Here is a 20,446-nt window from a genome sequence, read left to right as displayed (position 1 = left end):
TATGGAACGGCTTGCCATGTCATTTCCACCTGGCGCCTCAGTTGGATCAGCGTTCGTGCTGGACGTGCAGACCGCGTGAGACGACGCTTCATCCAGTCCCAAACATGCTCAATGGGGGACAGATCCGGAAATCTTGCTGGCCAGGGTAGTTGACTTACACCTTCTAGAGCACGTTGGGTTGCACGGGATACATGCGGACGTGCATTGTCCTGTTGGAACAGCAAGTTCCCTTGCCGGTCTAGGAATGGTAGAACGATGGGTTCGATGACGGTTTGGATGTACCGTGCACTATTCAGTGTCCCCTCGACGATCACCAGAGGTGCAGGAGATCACTCCCCACACCATGATGCCGAGGTGTTGGCCCTGTGTGCCTCGGTCGTATGCAGTCCTGATTGTGGCGCTCACCTGCACGGCGCCAAACACGCATACGACCATCATTGGCACCAAGGCAGAAGCGACTCTCATCGCTGAAGACGACACGCTCCATTCGTCCCTCCATTCACGCCTGTCGCGATACCACTGGAGGCGGACTGCACGATGTTGGGGCGTCAGCGGAAGACGGCCTAACGGTGTGCGGGACCGTAGCCCAGCTTCATGGAAACGGTTGCGAATGGTCCACCCCAGGATCAACAGTGTCCCTAATTTGCTGGGAAGTGGCGGTGCGGTCCCCTACGGCACTGCGTAGGATCCTATGGTCTTGGCGTGCATCCGTGCGTCGCTGCGGTCCAGTCCCAGGTCGACGGGCACGTGCACCTTCCGCCGACCACTGGCGACAACATCGATGTACTGTGGAGACCTCACGCCCCACGTGTTGAGCAATTCGGCGGTACGTCCACCCGGCCTCCCGCATGCCCACTATACGCCCTCGCTCAAAGTCCGTCAACTGCACATACGGTTCACGTCCACGCTGTCGCGGCATGCTACCAGTGTTAAAGACTGCGATGGAGCTCCGTATGTCACGGCAAACCGGCTGACACTGACGGCGGCGGTGCACAAATGCTGCGCAGCTAGCGCCATTCGACGACCAACACCGCGGTTCCTGGTGTGTCCGCTGTGCCGTGCGTGTGATCATTGCTTGTACAGCCCTCTCGCAGTGTCCGGAGCAAGTATGGTGGGTCTGACACACCGGTGTCAATGTGTTCTTTTTTCCATTTCCAGGAATGTATTATACTAGAACTGACATGTGATTACATTTTCACGCAGTTTGAGTGCATAGATCCTGAGAAATCAGTACCCAGAACAATCACCTCTGGCCGTAATAACGGCCTTGATACGCCTGGACATTGAGTCAAACAGAGCTTGGATGGCGTATACAGGTAAACCTGCCGATGCAGCACAGTTCATCAAGAGTAGTGACTGGCGTATTGTGACGAGCAAATTGCTCGGCCACCACTGACCAGACGTTTTCAATTGGTGAGAATGTGCTGGCCAGGGCAGCAGTCGAGCATTTTCTGTATCCAGAAAGGCCCGTACAGGACCTGCAACGTGCAGTCGTGGATTATCCTGCTGAAATGTAAGGTTTCGCAGGGATCGAATGAAGGATAGATCCACGGGTCGTAACACATCTGATATGTAACGTCCACTGTTCAAAGTGCTGTCAATGTGAACAAGAGGTGACCGAGACGTGTAACCAGTGCCACCTCATACCATCACGCAGTGTGATAAGCCAATGTGTGTTAACCGCGTTGTCGCCAAACACGGATGCGACCATCATGAAGCTGTAAACGGAACCTACATTCATCCGAAGAAACAACGTTTTGCCATTCGTGCACCCAGGTTCGTAGTTGAGCACACCATCGCAGGCGCTCCTGTCTGTGATACAGCGTCAAGGCTAGCCTCGGCCATGGCCTCCGAGTTGATAGTCCGTGCTGCTGCAAACGTCGTCGAACTGTTCATGCAGATGGTTGTTGTCTTGCAAACGTCCCCATCTGTTGACTCAGGGATCGAGACGTGGCTGCACAATCCGTTACAGCCATGCGGATAAGATGCCTGTCATCTCGAGTGCTAGTGATACGAGTCCGTTGAGATGCAGCACGGCGTTTCGTATTACCCTCCTGAACCCACCGATTCCATATTCTGCTAACAGTCACTGGACCTCGACCAAAGCGAGCAACAATGTCGCGATACGATAAACCGCAATCGCGATAGGCTACACCTTACACGAGGCATCATAACAACGTTTCACCAGTCAACGCCGGTCAACTGCTGTTTGTTTGTGTATGAGAAATCGGTTGGAAACTTTCTCATGTCAGCACGTTGTAGGTGTCGCCACCGGCACCAACCTTGTGTGAAAGCTCTGAAAAGCTAATCATTTGCATATCACAGCATATTATACCTGTCGGTTAAATATCGCGTCTGTAGGACGTCATCTTCGTGGTGTGGCAGTTTTAATGGCCAGTAGTGTATGTAGTTGTAAATACCACTTGGAACAGGAAGTGACTAGTATTAATCATTTTATTAAAAACCCCCAGAGCTTTGTGTTTACTTGCCGCCTGTGTCGCAATAGTTCACGTCTGATCGATTTGAAGGTCAAAATACCTTCAGGTAGTTTCATGTACTTTACGCAGTTTCTTTTGACTTTCATTAATTTTGCAAGCAGTATCTGGCAGTACAACGTACCATGCGAAGATGGCGAAGTCGATGACGCAGACGGCGGCGAGGTTGCAGGCGTGCTGCCGGGAGAAGAGCGGCGCCGTCTGCCGCCACATGCTCTTCGCCACCTCGAGGGCCATCCGGCCGGTGCTCTTGGCGGACGTCGACAGGCCGCCAGCCTCCAGCGACGCCACCGAGGGCCGCGGCGGGCTGTCCAGCTGCAGCGACCGCACCTACACACCGAGCACCACCACTGCTGCAAATCTACTGAGTATCGATATTACACGAGATTGTTCAACAACCGTGTACTTCCTAATAAGTTTCACTACTCATGTTGTTTCTATCCGTAATAAGTCAATGTTTTTATCTGTCATTTTCATATTCTGGGGCCGGCCGCGGAGGTCTCGCGGTTCTAGGCGCGCAGTCTGGAAACGTGCGACTGCTACGGTCGCAGGTTCGAATCCTGCCTCGGGTATGGATGTGTGTGACGTCCTTAGGTTAGTTAGGTTCAAGTAGTTCTAAGTTGAGTCCCATAGTGCTCAGAGCCATTTGAACCATTTGAAACTCATATTCTGGGTCTGGTGTTGGATGCTCCTTGGTGGAATGTAAATAATGGAATGTAAATAATGGAATGAGTGAAGGGAATACCTTACTGCACATTTGGAACGTTGAGTTGTCAAAAGACAGAAAAAAGGCTGAGAATACAATCAACTTTCATCGGAGTTACACAATACACATAAATGGTTCAAATGGCTCTGAGCACTATGGGACTCAACTTCTGAGATCATCAGTCCCCTAGAACTTAGAACTACTCAAACCTAACTAAGCTAAGGACATCACACACATCCATGCCCGAGGCAGAATTCGAACCTGCGACCGTAGCGGTCGCGCGGTTCCAGACTGTAGCGTCTAGAACCGCTCGGCCACTATGGCCGGCCACAACACACAGACAGCTGCAAAGTTGCTTTGACGTGTCGGACTACGTTGCGCCGGTATTACAGCTCGCTTGGGGCGAGGGACTGTGTTGGGCCGAATGGGTGATGGAAAAAAGGAGACAGGGATCGTAAGAGATGGTGTCGATGTGTCACCGATGACTGGGAGGGAGAAGCAGCATGGGGAATGTAACACTGGTGACCTTGTTCTGACAGAAAGCAAGGGGATTTGAGCACAGCGCACAGCGATGTGAAGAAGTGAACTGGAATGGGAAGATGGAAGAGAGCGGGAGGGATACTCTGGAGATGAGAGTGTGATTGCAAGGTGAGTGTAGTTATGGTCATGGTGCAGTCTTTCAGGGGTGTGAAAACATTTCTACACTCCTGGAAATTGAAATAAGAACACCGTGAATTCATTGTCCCAGGAAGGGGAAACTTTATTGACACATTCTTGGGGTCAGATACATCACATGATCACACTGACAGAACCACAGGCACATAGACACAGGCAACAGAGCATGCACAATGTCGGCACTAGTACAGTGTGGATGTAGTCCTGTGGAACGGCTTGCCATGCCATTTCCACCTGGCGCCTCAGTTGGACCAGCGTTCGTGCTAGACGTGCAGACCGCGTGAGACGACGCTTCATCCAGTCCCAAACATGCTCAATGGGGGACAGATCCAGAGATCTTGCTGCCAGGGTAGTTGACTTACACCTTCTAGAGCACGTTGGGTGGCACGGGATACATGCGGACGTGCATTGTCCTGTTGGAACAGCAAGTTCCCTTGCCGGTCTAGGAATGGTAGAACGATGGGTTCGATGACGGTTTGGCTGTACCGTGCACTATTCAGTGTCCTCTCGACGATCACCAGAGGTGTACGGCCAGTGTAGGAGATCGCTCCCCACACCATGATGCCGGGTGTTGGGCCTGTGTGCCTCAGTCGTATGCAGTCCTGATTGTGGCGCTCACCTGCACGGCGCCAAACACGCATACGACCATCATTGGTACCAAGGCAGAAGCGACTCTCATCACTGAAGACGACACGTCTCCATTCGTCCCTCCATTCACGCCTGTCGCGACACCTCTGGAGGCGGGCTGCACGATGTTGGGGCGTGAGCGAAAGACGGCCTAACGGTGTGCGGGACCGTAGCCCAGCTTCATGGAGACGGTTGCGAATGGTCCTCGCCGATACCCCAGGATCAACAGTGTCCCTAATTTGCTGGGAAGTGGCGGTGCGGTCCCCTACGGCACTGTGTAGGATCCTACGGTCTTGGCGTGCATCCGTGCGTCACTGCCGTCCGGTCCCAGGTCGACGGGCACGTGCACCTTCCGCCGACCACTGGCGACAACATCGATGTACTGTGGAGACCTCACGCCCCACGTGTTGAGCAATTCGGCGGTACGTCCACCCGGTCTCCCGCATGCCCACTATACGCCCTCGCTCAAAGTCCGTCAACTGCACATACGGTTTACGTCCACACTGTCACGGCATGCTACCAGTGTTAAAGACTGCGATGGAGCTCCGTATGCCACGGCAAACTGGCTGACACTGACGGCGGCGGTGCACAAATGCTGCGCAGCTAGCGCCATTCGACGGCCAAAACCGCGGTTCCTGGTGTGTCCGCTGTGCCGTGCGTGTGATCATTGCTTGTACAGCCATCTCGCAGTGTCCGGAGCAAGTATGGTGGGTCTGACACACCGGTGTCAATGTGTTCTTTTTTCCATTTCCAGGAGTGTAATTATGCCACCTTACCAATTCACACCAGATTTCGCCCTGGACGATTTCGCGGGATTGACTGTACTGTCTTTTTGTTTGTTTCATTTACTGTGTACATATATCTTTGATGGTAGATAATATTCATCATTTTGTTCTATAGCATAAAAATAACTTTTTTGCTTTATTGATATTGCTGCATGAAGCTCTTTTAACTGAGTATGCAAAAGAATCAATGTATCAACATCTTAATTACTGCTGAGATTCAGCAACCGTATACATTTGAAGAGGATGAAAAAATTCAGCCAACCATTTGCAAACCCAAGGTTTATTTAGCCCTTATTTAGCCCCTTCATTTGCAACTGGTTGGCTGACTTTTTCAACCTCTTGGTATCAATGTATGTTTGATTATCTTTGTAATGCTTTAGTGAAATGCGCTGTGTGAAAACAAAACATGCAACATGTGGCACTGTTGAATGAACTGTGATGCGAGAGCTACATCGATAGCTGGCAGTCGATCAGAGATGTTGAATGGGTGTGAAGCGTCGTGGCTTGCACGTATGTGTTTGTGTATTCGTGCTGGACAGGAGCACACTAATATCTATGACCACATTCTTATTGTTCGGTCAAGTTATAACTAAATTTTGACGCGAATGTTACGAAACAAAATGTTTCTCTATGAATACTGTGAATTTCAGTGAGTACTGTAAGCAGCAGTGACAATGCTTACGCGGATGGACTGTGATTGTGGTTAGAGCCGAACTGTTATGCACGTAATTGAGTTGCACGAATTAACATACTTTGAACTTATTATCTCGTGTGTGACTTAATGAGCTGCTGCGCAATTAAACATTAACTATGGGGGCCTGGAAAGTCTTCAACCATTTGTTACGTGTGGTGCTGTTTTTCGCCATAAATGCATTTCGCGATCGTGATTGCTAAAAGCAGACGAACTAACTTTGCGACCGGCGAGTAAAATGTGCAATATTTATTGTTTTAAAACTGTACGGAACGTTAGAATCAGAAATGTGTATGTGGAGAACGTTGTAATCGTACACATACTAGCGTGAAGTTACACAGCAACGACTCCATCTATCGGCCTGTGGCAAAAGGAATGACACCGAAGACAACATTACCGCCTGGAGAACAATATTCCGTGCAAGAGGACATTCCATTGCAATTTCATTACAGATGAAGCCGCAATAATTACGCCACCAGTATCATCTAACCGCCGTCGATGTCACTACGCAACTCGCAGACACTGGTAAGCTATATCGCCAAGCACTCTCCCCCTGTAAAGACTTAAAACATTTCGTATCGACTCGATTGTAATTTCTGTCTCTTTTGTGACAAACTTCATAAATATTTGCTTTCCTTATAATTAAATGTAATTTTAGTGAACCGTGTTTGCTATCTATGGTGACATTGTTGACCCACTACCGATAGCATTAGTGCTGTTTATTTTCTGTCTTATTCTTTTATTTTATTGCCTTGTTATTGCATGTGTTTTACGGGATATTTTATGTGTGTTCTTATCAGGCGCATTTACATGTTTTGTTGTGGTTTATGCTAGCCCGCGTGAGTTGTGGCGTCCGCTATTAATTTCTGACCACCGACCAGTCACATTTAGGCGATACGTCCACTGTTGGTGGAAGGGACGCTATAGGTGGGAAGTATGAATGTGACAGCTCTCAACTACGTAAATTATGTTTAAATTCAATTAGACCCCATATTACGACACTCTTGACCAAGTGCGAGTGTATTTGGCTGTTATAGTTATAAATGAACAAATTTATAGCCATTTCGTTAATTATTTTCGAATTTATTTATGGAAGCTTTCGTGTCTCATGTTCTTTTGGTGTTTGTTGTCAAGCTCTAACGTGGTTACTTGCGTTAACTTTGGTACTAAAACGCATTCTTTTGAGTTTAAACACGGCCAAAATTTCGCAAAGTGCATCTCTGAGAAACCTTTTCCTCACGTATGGCTCAGTTCGTGTTAGGACTAGGTAACACAGCATGGTGTGGTTTAATTTCTTTACACTACTGAGTCATTTTCTTCACACGAGCTAGTGCATTTCCGACAGCTTATCCCTTCTGGATCTTTGCACTCATAACCAACGTCGCGCTGTCATGTATGAGTCGATTCTTGAATCCTGCAATTTGTTTGGCCTCAATCTCTGCTAGACTCTGACCCACAACAACCTCCACCGCTGCCCCATAGTTCTCACAGTACACTCACATCTGTCTCTCCAAAGTCACCCTCTTCCTCTGTTCGAACTTTCTCTCTCAGCCCACTCAACCCCTTCACTGCGCACTGCGCAAAACTCCCTCTTCCTGCGGTCGGAACGAGCTTACCTGCGCTACATTTCCGTCCCATCGGCCCGCTGCCTCTCTCTGCCGTCAGCTGCTCTTCTCCAACCCTGTCCACAGCTTGTGATCTCGCGGTCGCGTTCTCGCTTCCCGAGCACGGGGTCCTGAGTTCGATTCCCAACGGGATCAGGGATTTTCACCTGCCTCGAAATGACTGGGTGTTTGTGTTGTCATCGTTTCATCATCATTCATGAAAGTAGCGAGATTGGAATCAGCAAAGGTTGGGAATTTGTACGGGCGCTGATAACCGCGCAGTTGAGCGCCCCACAAACCAAACATCATCATCATCTTCTACAACCCACCCTTCTATTCCCCGTCTCACTTTCGCACCTCTCCCTCTCTATGCTACACAACCCCACCTCATTTGAGCTGCAGTGTGGTCTGCCAGCGGATATAACCATGCCTCTATTGGTATATAATGGAACCATTGTATTAGCACAGGTTTTTAAAACAGATATAAAGATTGTCATACTGAGTGAAACCGATAGTCTAATGATCTAACAACTTTTTCATCATAGATGGAAATAAAGAAATTTTTTCTGTTCAAATTTTAGTTTGTTCCTCTCAAATACATTGCGAAAGTCCTTTCGTACTGTAATACTACGTAAACATCAAATGTTGAGGGGATAATATATCGGCACGTTTTATGAATTGAAGTTCTCCTCCGTGTTTTTCTGTGCATATGAAGGCTACTCTCAGAAACTACGGTAGGGATTGTGATGGGGTTTTCAATACCGGATATACTAATTCACAGGGAAAGTTTGTGTGCATAATTTTTAAATTTTCGTGCACATTGGCAGGACTGTGATGAATTAAAATCACCCACAGTTTTTTTCTGTCTTTGAGAAGGTTAATCTCAAGAATTGTTGTAGGCATTTTGATACGGTGTTTTTTTAATATATACACACTGATTCAGAAAAACCGATTACAATCCGACATGACACGCCAGACAGACAACAAGGATCAGTAATCACATAGGAACCGAGGCTCGCAAGGGCCATCTGGGGTTTCTAAATGGCGTTGCCGTTATTTAGTCACACGCTACAATTGGACGCCCACTACAGGAGATGTTCAAAGTTTTATCCAGATGCATCGCATTGAACGACGCCCTCTCTCAAAGGCACTTGGAGTATCTCGAAGACATCCTACTGCCACAACAATCCTGCCCACTAGGTCCTCAGCATGTAACAGATGTTGCATACACAAAGCCCTTCAGATACCCCCACAGGAAAAAAGCGATTGAGGACGAATTGGGTAATCGCGGTGACCGTGCGACTGGCCCGCTGCGAACAATACAGAGGCCGGGAAAAGTTGCCTGCAGATGTGCCCTCACTTGTCTGCTGAAATGAGCAGGGCCTCCTTCGAGCTGAAATCGCATGTGGCGACGAATAGGCACGGAAACATCGTTCAGCGTGTCCGGCAGAGCCTCTCGCAGAAATACGAGATACGAGAATGTACGGCCCAATTAAACAGTCTCCAACGGTGTCAGCGCACATGTTAAGGGTAAATTCGCGTTGTGAGGCACGCGTATGTGTAGCATGTTGGTTCACATTTGCCCACGTGTGTAGATTGTGAACGTTCATCATACCCTCGAATGAGAGTGCAGCTTCAGTGTTGAAGAACAAACTTGCTGTGAAGCTTCTGTCTGCAGCGGATTCCTGCAGAAACCACCGCGCAATTCCCATGCGCTTGTTGTGACCCCCCCGGGTGCAAGGCCTGAACGCGTTGGAAATGAGACGGATGTAATCCTTCGTTGTCTGCAATGAGTCAGACGGAGGGTTGGGGGATATCAGTGGCGCGGGGTAAACCTCGTGTACTCGTTGACGGAGTACGCTGCACGTTTTCGAGAACACTTTCTTCCGCAGCAGCTGTCCGTGTTCTGCGTTGGCAACCAGCATGCAGCTGGTGCACATGGAACGAGCCGGTTTCGCACAATCAGTGATGCAGAGCGGCGAATAGGTGTAGCACGGCACCTTTCATCCGGTTATTTCACACGATACAATCGCACGGCTTCTCGTCCATTACAATTGGCCGCGTCATAAAACAAAAGCATCTCAGCCATTTCATAGTGCGTGTAGCTAGCCATGTTACTCGCAACGCTTCCACTGCGCGAATGGCGACCGTCTCCGTGCGCTCCAACCGTGTTTGTCCAGCAACGCTCTCTCCTGAGGTTTGCAATCCTCAGATTCTATGTGACTGCTGGTTCTTGTTGTATGCCCGATGTGCCATGTGAGTTTGTAAACTTTCTTTGTATCACTCTGTAGACTGGTTCACGGGGAAGGTTGTTTTTTATGTAATTTATCATCGTTACGCCTAACAGTCCGTCCGGTCGTAGATACTTAATGCTATACTTGCGAAGCCAGGGTTGGTTGTAAGTGTTAATGTGTAGATCATAATGGCATGGCAGTCGGTATGGCAAAGAACTGTTCGCGATTTGTAGACTTATTTGCACATTATACTCGTAACTACCAAAAATATTGTTACAGTAAACACAATGTAGTTTTGTGATTGTTGAGTTTCTCCCGGCGTATTTGACAATCAAAATATCCACGGGTGTACTGCCGGTCTATAGTGTCCAACGGGCACAATATTTCGGCGATCAAACACGTCGCCATCATCAGGTGAACTGACGGACTCAGCTCCTGTGAACGTGCCGGCACGGAGATCCGTACGCTATGGCTGCTCAGGGGGAACTGGGTTCGGTCGCTCGCTCGCTCGCTGTAAAACGCTGGCTTCATATGCCAGGTGTAGGGGCAGGTTAAGCAGCGGGGCTGCTGTTCCTGCATTGACATCTTCAGGGTGCGGTTTGTCCTAACGGAGTGAGCTGTCCTCACTAGGCGTCAGTCATTGCGACGCCATATTGTTTTCCGACATCGGGCTGCGAGAGAAATTACTCTCGCAGTAGGTCTAGCCATCGAGTCGTTGGTCTGTGGTGGACCTGGCGGCCCAGACCACGAATCAGGCGACTGGCAAAGTGTTCTGCATCGCTGTAGAACACCCTTGCGATTTGCCGGAAGCGATCCCGTAGGAAAGGGATGCCCGCTTCCTCATGGAGCAGCCTTGCTGGGTAGCGCAAGTCGCAGCGCCCTATTTTGCACGCGTTGGAGCGTCGCAATGTGCGTCGCTGCCGCGTTACCCCACACCACGGCCGCATATTCCAGTACCGGTCGGACGAGGGACAGATACATGGTGAGGCCGTGGCGTGGAGGAAGCGTCGATGAGGGATTGAGTAATGGGTAAAGCACACGAAGGCGCCCCACTGCCCGCCCTCTGACGTCACGGATGTGTGGCAGCCACGTCAGGTGTCTGTCCAATGTCACCCCGAGATATTTGCCGGTCCGCAACCATGGAATGGGGCCCCCCATGATCGTGACCGGCGGTAGGTCCGGTGGCAGCATCCTTTTGCTAAAGATGACAGCCTGGCTCTTCGCAGCGTTAAACTTAAGGCGCCATTTCGTGGACCAGGCACCCAGGACGTCACATCCGAGCTGGAGGCGGCGGCGCATCTCGGCCGCGTTCATGCTGCGGGTGAACAGCGCCGTGTCGTCAGCATAAAGCGCCAACTCCACGCGTGCCACCCGCGGGGCGTCGGCGGTGTACAGGGAGTACAGCAGGGGACCGAGGACCGACCCCTGCGGCACTCGCGCCCGAATCTGCCGGTCGGTGGATGTGCCCTCATCAGCTCGGACGTGGAAAGTGCGCCCCGAGAGATACGAGCGCAGCAGGACCACGTGCGACGTCGGTACCCCGTGCACAAAAAGTTTGTACACGAGGCCGTCGTGCCACACGCAGTCGAAGGCTTTGGAGACGTCGAGAAGTACCGCCCCTAGGTACTCTCGCGTCTCCAGCGCACGCATCGCCTGCTCCACGAGGCGCAACAGCTGCTGTGTGGTAGAGTGGCCCCGCCGGAAACCAAACTGCTCCTCGGGAAGGAGTTGCTGCTCTGTCACGATGCGCAGAAGCCGCTCCATGTTTCCATGCGGAAGGGAAGGTCCCAGTGCGGAGGATGCTGTTAAAGATGTCCGCCAGAGATTGGTGTACCTCCGGCGGTATCATCCTCAACAGGTGGTTGGTGACACCATCCGTGCCACCCGCCTTCCTCGGGTTGAGGCGACGGAGCTGCAGTTCCACTTCCTCGGGTGTTATCTCCTCGATCACATCGTCGGCCTCCCTTGCAGCGAGGAAGACCGGCAGGCGATCCTCCACCAGACGAACATGATCGGGATCGAGCACACGATCAACAGGACGAAAATTTTCCGCGAACGTGTCCGCGAGGATGCTGGCTTTAGCATCCGGCTCGCAGACAACGTCCGCGCCCGCATGGAGAGGCGGGACTCGCTGGCGACGACGAAGGAAGCGCTTGGCGGTCCGCCAAGCACTACCATCCGTCGTAGTTAGGGTGGCCACCAAGCCCGCCCAGTCCCGATTCCGATGTTCATCGATGGCTGCCCGAATCTCGCATCGCGCCCTGTTGAGGCGGCGCTTCGTTTCTGGCTGCCGTGTGAGCTGCCACTCCCGGAAGAGGCGATTCTTGTTTGTTATCGCCTCCAGGATAGGCGGCGGGAGTTGGCGCGACATGTCTCGCAGCCGTTCCGGCCGCCTGGGGGTGGCCGCCTCCGCCGCAGCTAATGTGTGCCGCGTGAAGAAGGCTAACGCTTCTTCAGCCCCATGCACAGCGGGATCTGGCGCGCCCTCGAGTCGGGCAAGGACCTCGTCACGGAAGCGCGTCTCGTCGATGCCACGGAAGTTGCGGCGGACGGACGGCAGAGATGCACCGATGACGTCCATGTCGAAGACCACCGGGAGGTGATCGGACGACATGGCACATCGAACGGTGGCCGAAGTGCCCAACACCTTTGAGCACGGCGACGTCGAGCACATCTGACTGGCCTCTATGGGGGAAGACAGTGTGATCATAAGGCCCCAGTACAATCGCGCCATGCCGCTGTGTGGCGCGGAGGAGTCGGCGGCCGCTGGCATTGGTAACGCGGGAGTTCCACTGCGTGTGCTTGGCATTCAAGTCACCCGCAATGAAGACTTTCCCGCGCAGAGCCAGCAGGGCGTCGATGTCGGCCTCCTGAAGCAGTCCCCTCGGCGGCCTGTAGGCCGCAATGAAGGTGATCACCCCTGCCGTCGTGGTGACAGCCACCCCAGTGGCCTCCACTGCAGTGAGGGGCGGAAGCTGAACGTCATGGTGCTTGAGGGACGCCTTGATATAAATAGCCGTCCCCCCGCCATGCGTCAACCTGTCGGTGCGGTAGCACCGATAGTTGGCCACCTTGACATGTGTCCCCGGCTTCAGGAAGGTCTCGCACACGAGGCAGATGTCAATTGCCTCGTCGCGCAAGAACTCCCTGAATTCCCCTTGTTGGGGGACCAAACTGTTTGCGTTGAAGGTGCAAACGGTGAGGCCATGGATGTGGCGATTATCCATGACGCGGCGGGGTTGCAACGCCGGCCTGAAGGGCCGACGTGACCGCGGTGACGAGCACCGGTAGCTGCTCGAGCAGCTGGCTCAACGACCGCAAGAGCGAACGGAGCTCGGCTGCATCGGTGGCCGAGGGGGCGGCGTTTGCCGCTGGGGCGGCCTCCGCCACTGGGGTGGCCGGTTGCGGCCACTCCGTAGTAGACGACTGCCGCGGAGCGTCGGCAGCCGGTTGCGGCGTAGCACGAGGTGCCGTCGTCTGTTGCGGCAGTGTGTCATCGGCATTCCGGCGTGCAGCGGCATGGGTGGCCCGGCCCGCGCGCCGGCGACGCCTGCGCGGGGCGGCAACTCGCGCGCTCTGCGTAGGTGTGGGGGTGGCCTCCCCCCGGGCGAAGCCGGGGACGGCGCGGCCGGTTGCCTCGTCTCGCCCGCCGCCAGTTCCGAGCGTCGGGCGGTGGCGGCTGATGGTCCGCCCTTGGTGGCGGCAGCAAAGCTGGTGGACGGGTGCACCTTACGAGAAGGAGCAGCCCCTCCGCTCCGGTGGTTTCGGCCCCTTTTAAAGGCCGAACAGCCTCTGTAGCTGGCAACGTGCGCGCCGCCGCAGTTGCAGCACGTCGACTTCTCTTCCTTGGCAAGCCCGCAAGACTTGCTCTCGTGCTGTCCCGCGCATTTGACGCAGCGGGGCACCATAGAGCAGTAGCGGGAGACATGGTCGAGCCTCTGGCAGGAAAAGCACTGGGCCCTCTTGCCTTTGGCTCGGAGAGGTTCCACCGCGACCCTGACCCGGCCGACTCGCTGCACCTGGAAAATCTTCCGATTTTCCAGGTTGTCGACGAGGACAACCTGGTACAGTGGCATGTCGCGGTGCGTGCGCGGGGACTTCATCAGTCCGGTGGACCGGACGCCGAAGCCCTCGAGTTCTTCTCTAAGATAGTCCCCCCCAAACTTGAGGGGAAGGTGGCGGAACACCACCTTCAGAAGTTTGAGCGGCTCAGAGGAGTGCGTGTAGCACGGGAGGCCATCTCTGGAGATGGTGTCCATCACCGCGCGCTACTCCTCGTTGGAGGACACCGTGACCTTGTAGAGGTCACGGCCAGCAGTCTTGACAGTGGCGGACGTGGCCGCCCTGTCTAGTTTTTGCTGGAACTCCTTGTACCCGCCCGCCCATTGGATGACGATGGGCGGGGGCTTCTTTTGGGCCGACACAGGAGGCGCGGCGCCATCTTCCATCGCATCCACGCTGGCCCCCGCGAACGCGTTGGCGGTCGGCAGCGGCGTCGGTTGCTGCAGCGCAGCAGCCCTGGCAGTGTGCCGCCTGGGAGGGGCGACAAAACCATCCTCATCCGGCTGCCGGGAGGTGGCAGGTGGACGAGTGGGCCGCCGCGTCTTCGTCGGTCTCGGCGAGGCGGCGCTCGCGGAGGAGCCCGCGATAGTGGTCCCAGACTCCGTGGTGGAAGGGCGGGAAGCCCTCGAGGCCTTCTTCCGCGGCCTCGCTGTGTCAGACGTCTGAGAGGGAGTGTCGGAGTCGTCATGCGTCATAGCCCGGCGCTTTCTGGGCGCACGGGCAGCGTCAGAGTCAGTGTCACGGCGCTCTGACTCGGCAATGGCCTCAGCCAAATTTGCGTCAGGCAGGTCGATATCCTGCATCTCGGCGGCCGCAGCTAGCGTAGCCACGGGCTCTTCTTGTGTCTTGGGGACCAGGGGTGCAGCCGGGGGCACATCGACCTCTTCAGTGGTCGAGGCCAGCGGCGCAACTCCCGCCGAGGCCGCCACCGCCGGGACCGCAGACTCGCGCGATTCGACCGGCGGGGCTCTCGGTGGCACACCCGACACTTGCTGCCTCGTGTACGGCAGAGTGGCACCCTTCCGAATGTGACAGAAGGCGAGTATAGTCGCCTCGTCGTCCTTTCGACGCGGGTAGGAACCCCCGTGTGGGAGTTTGTTCATAAGAATGAACACTCGATCACGAGAGAGCACATCAGAATCCGAAGAGTCATTCCTGTCGTGGTCAGTTGTCGTAAGCCGGTTCGTCATAAGTGGGGAGCCGGATGGGGCCGCCACCGGGATCAGCTCAGTCGCCTGAGCTGGCCCCGACGGGCGGCGATCCGCCACACCCTTCGCAGGTAAAGCAACCTCTCTCAACGACATCTCGAACAGCACTGCGTGCGTGCGTCGTACGTGCGTGCGTGCGTGCGTGCGTCCCGTCCCGTGGGTTCGGTCGCGGCGGCGGCCGATTTAAATACCCTCCGCCCGCGGCGCTCACCCTCCGCCGTCCGCGCCCCGCGCCACGGTCTCGCGGTGGAACAGATTGCGACGGCGTCTGAGATGACGTCGGTGTGATGGCTCTGTCCGCCGTGGTCGTCACAGCTATGCGTTTGCTCGATTTACTCTTGATTAACCCAATCGCTGGTTCCCAAGCCTTGCTAAGATTATAGCCGCAGTCACGGTTTATGAGGTCGTCATTGGTGCGAATTTCGATGGCCTCTCTAACAACGCTGTCCCAGTATCTCGACGTCTGTACCAGAATCCTCGTGCGGTCATACTCCATAGCGTGATTTTCCGACAAACAATGTTCAGCGACCGCCGACTTGCTCGGATACATTAGTCGAGTGTGCCTCTGGTGTTCACGGCATCGATCCTCGACAGTACGCATCGTCTGACCAATATACGACTTGCCACATTGACACGGAATCTGGTACACACCAGCCTTCCTCAAACCGAGGTCATCTTTGGCGCTCCCCACCAGTGCACGAGTTTTATTCGGAGGACAAGACACAGTTCCAACCCGGTGTTTCTTCAGAATGCGGGCGATTTTCCCCGAGAGTGCGCCTGTGTATGGAATAAATGCAGTGCCTACCTCCTCCCTCGTGACTTCATCCATCTCAACAGGTTGTGCTGCAGTGGTTGGGCGGAGAGCACGTTGGATCTGCCAGTCTGAGTACCCATTTTTTCGAAACACAGTTCTCAGATGTTCCAATTCCTGGGGTAGACTCTCTGTGTCAGAGATAGTGCGCGCCCTATGTACTAGAGTTTTAAGTACCCCATTCCTCTGTGAAGGGTGGTGGCAGCTGTCTGCGTGCAAATACAGATCAGTGTGTGTTGTCTTTCGATACACCCCATGACCTAGGGTGCCGTCAGCCCTTCTCCTGACCAAGACGTCAAGGAAAGGTAATTTACCCTCCTTTTCAGTCTCCATAGTGAATTTGATGTTGGGGTGTATGGAGTTTAGATGTGTAAGGAAGTCAAGGAGTTTATCCATACCATGTGGCCAGATGACGAACGTGTCGTCCACGTAACGGAAAAAGCAAGTAGGTTTCCATTCGGATGACGACAGGGCTTCCTCCTCGAAGTTCTCCATGTACAAATTCGCCACCACCGGTGAGAGTGGGCTACCCATGGCGACTCCCTCCGTTTGTTCGTAGTATTCTCCATTAAAAAGAAAATACGTGGAAGTCAAGACATGCCTAAAAAGTTCAGTGGTATTCTCGTCAAACCTCTGACCAATCAACTCTAGCGACTCTCGCAGGGGTACCCTCGTAAACAAAGAAACGACGTCAAAACTCACCATGATATCTGACTCATCCAACCTGAAGCTATCAAGGCGTTTAACAAAATCCACGGAATTACGGATGTGATGAGGGCATTTACCCACATAAGGACTTAATATTCCCGTCAGGTATTTGGCCAACAAATATGTAGGTGCCCTGATGTTGCTGACAATGGGTCGTAATGGTACCCCCTCTTTGTGAACCTTCGGGAGTCCATATAGTCTAGGCGGTACCGGACCTTGGGGTAACAATTTCTTAGCGTCACCCTCCGGTAAATCTGCGTCCTTGAGAAGAACCCTCGTCTTGTTCTCCACCTTCTTTGTAGGGTCAACGTTGATCTTCCGGTAGGAATCGTTATTTAGCAGGCTCTGCATCTTATCAGTGTAGTCCTTACGGGAGACAACAACTGTAGCATTGCCTTTGTCAGCCGGTAAGACAACAATTTCAGAGCGTTCCCTCAGATCACGAATGGCCGCCCTTAACAACACACACTGATCTGTATTTGCACGCAGACAGCTGCCACCACCCTTCACAGAGGAATGGGGTACTTAAAACTCTAGTACATAGGGCGCGCACTATCTCTGACACAGAGAGTCTACCCCAGGAATTGGAACATCTGAGAACTGTGTTTCGAAAAAATGGGTACTCAGACTGGCAGATCCAACGTGCTCTCCGCCCAACCACTGCAGCACAACCTGTTGAGATGGATGAAGTCACGAGGGAGGAGGTAGGCACTGCATTTATTCCATACACAGGCGCACTCTCGGGGAAAATCGCCCGCATTCTGAAGAAACACCGGGTTGGAACTGTGTCTTGTCCTCCGAATAAAACTCGTGCACTGGTGGGGAGCGCCAAAGATGACCTCGGTTTGAGGAAGGCTGGTGTGTACCAGATTCCGTGTCAATGTGGCAAGTCGTATATTGGTCAGACGATGCGTACTGTCGAGGATCGATGCCGTGAACACCAGAGGCACACTCGACTAATGTATCCGAGCAAGTCGGCGGTCGCTGAACATTGTTTGTCGGAAAATCACGCTATGGAGTATGACCGCACGAGGATTCTGGTACAGACGTCGAGATACTGGGACAGCGTTGTTAGAGAGGCCATCGAAATTCGCACCAATGACGACCTCATAAACCGTGACTGTGGCTATAATCTTAGCAAGGCTTGGGAATCAGCGATTGGGTTAATCAAGAGTAAATCGAGCAAACGCATAGTTGTGACGACCACGGCGGACAGAGCCATCACACCGACGTCGTCTCAGACGCCGTCGCAATCTGTTCCACCGCGCTACCGTGGTGCGGGGCGCGGACGGCGGAGGGAGCGCGCCGCGGGCGGAGGGTATTTAAATCGGCCGCCGCCGCGACCGAACCTAGTTCCCCCTGAGCAGCCATAGCGTACGGATCTCCGTGCCGGCACGTTCACAGGAGCTGAGTCCGTCAGTTCACCTGATGATGGCGACATGATTGATCGCCGAAATATTGTGCCCGTTCGACACTATAGACCGGCAGTACACCCGTGGATATTTTGATTAACAATGTAGTTTTCTTTACTGAGAGCTCCTAAGCTATCTACAACTACATGTTCAAACACACTCGACAAGCCACTGTATCGAGCAGCCGACAGTTTGCAGGGTGTCGTTAGATACATAGCTCTTTTTCTTTCTCAACAAATCTGTGTAGGACCACTGTTCAGCAGAAATGGTATATCATACTCGTTGTACATAATGACGAACCGTAGGGAAAGTTCCGACCGTTAAATACTGTTGAGTTGATAGGAGACTGAAAAAAATAGTATCTGTATTACTAAACGATTAACTCGGTTCATGGCACTCAATAACTGTTGCAAGTGGTGTATCCAACGGCTTCCAGGGGCAACAAAAGTTTATTTTCAAATTTTCATACACTGCGAGCCGTTGACATCATGAATTGCTCTGCTGGTATATGCCATCATGTAGAGGAAAAACAAGCTGAATGTAAGCGTAGACATGGTCTCCAAGGATAGATGCCCACGTGTTGATCCACTGTACCTTCCAGAATGACGAGATCAGCCAGGAAACAGCACGAAAACATTCACGAGGCCATAAACCTCCTTCCTCCGGCCTGGAGCCTTCCAACAAACCCGCAAACGACTATCAGTCCGATGAAGCATAAAATGTGATTCATCTGAAAAAATCACCTGCTGCCCTTAGTTCACGTCCTGTTGCGGTATTTACTTGCAAATTCCAGTCTTCGTCACCAATGAACAGTAACAAATGGTTCAAATGGCTATGACCACTATGGGACTGAGGTTATCAGTCCCCTAGACATAGAACTACTTAAACCTAACGACATCACGCACATCCATGCCCGAGGCAGGATTCGAACCTGCGACCGTACCAACAGCGCCGTTCCAGACTTAAGCGCCTACAACCGCTCGGCCACAGCAGCGGGCGAACAATAGTCAGCATGGGTGCCTGAGCCAGGCGCCTGCTGTGGAGGCCTATACGGTGATCAGTGAGGAGACGCTGTTGGTTGCCCCTTGGTTCATCTCGGTGGTTAGTTTCTCAACAGTTTCACTTCTATTTGTCCATACATATCTCCACAGCCGTCGTTCACCCTTGGCATCTATGGACTGTGGTGCACCACAGTTGACATGGCACCAATTTTGGGTAGCACCATTTTGTCATGGACAGTATACCTTAACCATGCCACCACCCGAAAAGAGCTTAACCATTTTGGAAATGTTTTCGTCCTTGGCTGGAAAGCAATGATCGTGCCCTTTTGGACGTTAGGTAAATCGCTGCATTTCCGCCTTACGACAACAATTGCACTGTTTTCCGCGTCCCTTAACACGCTTTATATACCGTCTACTGCTAGTGCTGCCTCCTATCATCTGTGAGAGGTTATTTTGCATGTCGATGTTAAACATTCGCGGTGGTCATAGTAACATTTCTGGCCGTGTATATTGCCTTGTGTGCAACAATGATTACGCATACGTTTGTACACCTTTGATAATATCTCAAGCATGTACGTTTGATAACTAATTTCTCACATGCAGATGGCAGAAGTGAAATATTTGGCGTCATTTATAACAGTCTGGCTAAAAAATAAAATAATTCTGATTTATTGTTCCATCTCAGTTGCACATTTTTAATTAGATTACGCGTTCGAATAATCTGGATCACCTTTAGATCTAAGTAGTTGTCTCAGCAACATGTCTTGTCTACGGAGAACCACATATAAGAATACTCTAGTAATCCAGAGCGATCGGACACGTACTCTAATTAAGAATTACAACTGAGATGTAACAGTAACTCAGAATTATCTTACTTATCTAGTCAGTTGCTGAATCTCTGAAGAAGATTATGTCGATTACAGTGAAAAATTAAAGAAATGAATATTTTAGTACATTTACACCTTTTTCTCCACAAGTATTAGCGTCGCGTAATAGAAACATCGGGAACACTATTACGAGGGCTATCCACAAAGGACATTACGTTTTGGAATTAAAAATAAATAAAGTATTGAAATTTTTTTATTATATACAGATGAAAGCCACACTTAAATACTACTTTTCTACATAGTAGCCATTTAAATTAAGGCACTTATCGTAGTGATGGACGAGCTTGGAAATTCCTTCGTCGTAAAATTCGGCCGCCTGCGCCTTCAACCACGTGGTTACCCCTTCTTGAAGCTGTGCGTCGTCATCAAAACGCTGCATAGCCAACCAATTCTTCATTGCTGGGAATAAGTGGAAGTCGCTCGGTGCCACGTCGGGACTGTACGGCGGATGAGGAAAGAACTCCCACTTAAAAGATTCGAGAGCTTCACGAGTGGCATTAGCCGTGTGGGCCCGGGCGTTGTCGTGAATCAGCAAGATCT

General features: G+C 52.1%; 1 protein-coding gene across 1 annotated transcript in view; it reads right to left on the bottom strand.

The window, feature by feature from the left end:
• Positions 1-20,446, bottom strand: part of LOC126269651 (synaptic vesicle glycoprotein 2A-like) — a 159,362-nt gene that overhangs the window by 27,867 nt on the left and 111,049 nt on the right. The window contains exon 8 of the mRNA XM_049974008.1: positions 2,620-2,825. Coding sequence (XP_049829965.1) covers positions 2,620-2,825 — 206 coding nt within the window. The remainder of the gene's footprint in view (positions 1-2,619; positions 2,826-20,446) is intronic.

The sequence above is a fragment of the Schistocerca gregaria genome, chromosome 1, assembly GCF_023897955.1.
Source record: "Schistocerca gregaria isolate iqSchGreg1 chromosome 1, iqSchGreg1.2, whole genome shotgun sequence".
In the NCBI taxonomy this organism is placed as follows: Eukaryota; Metazoa; Arthropoda; class Insecta; order Orthoptera; family Acrididae; genus Schistocerca; species Schistocerca gregaria.
The sequence above is the reverse complement of the archived record's forward strand: the minus strand, read 5'-3'. Positions and strand labels throughout refer to the sequence as shown.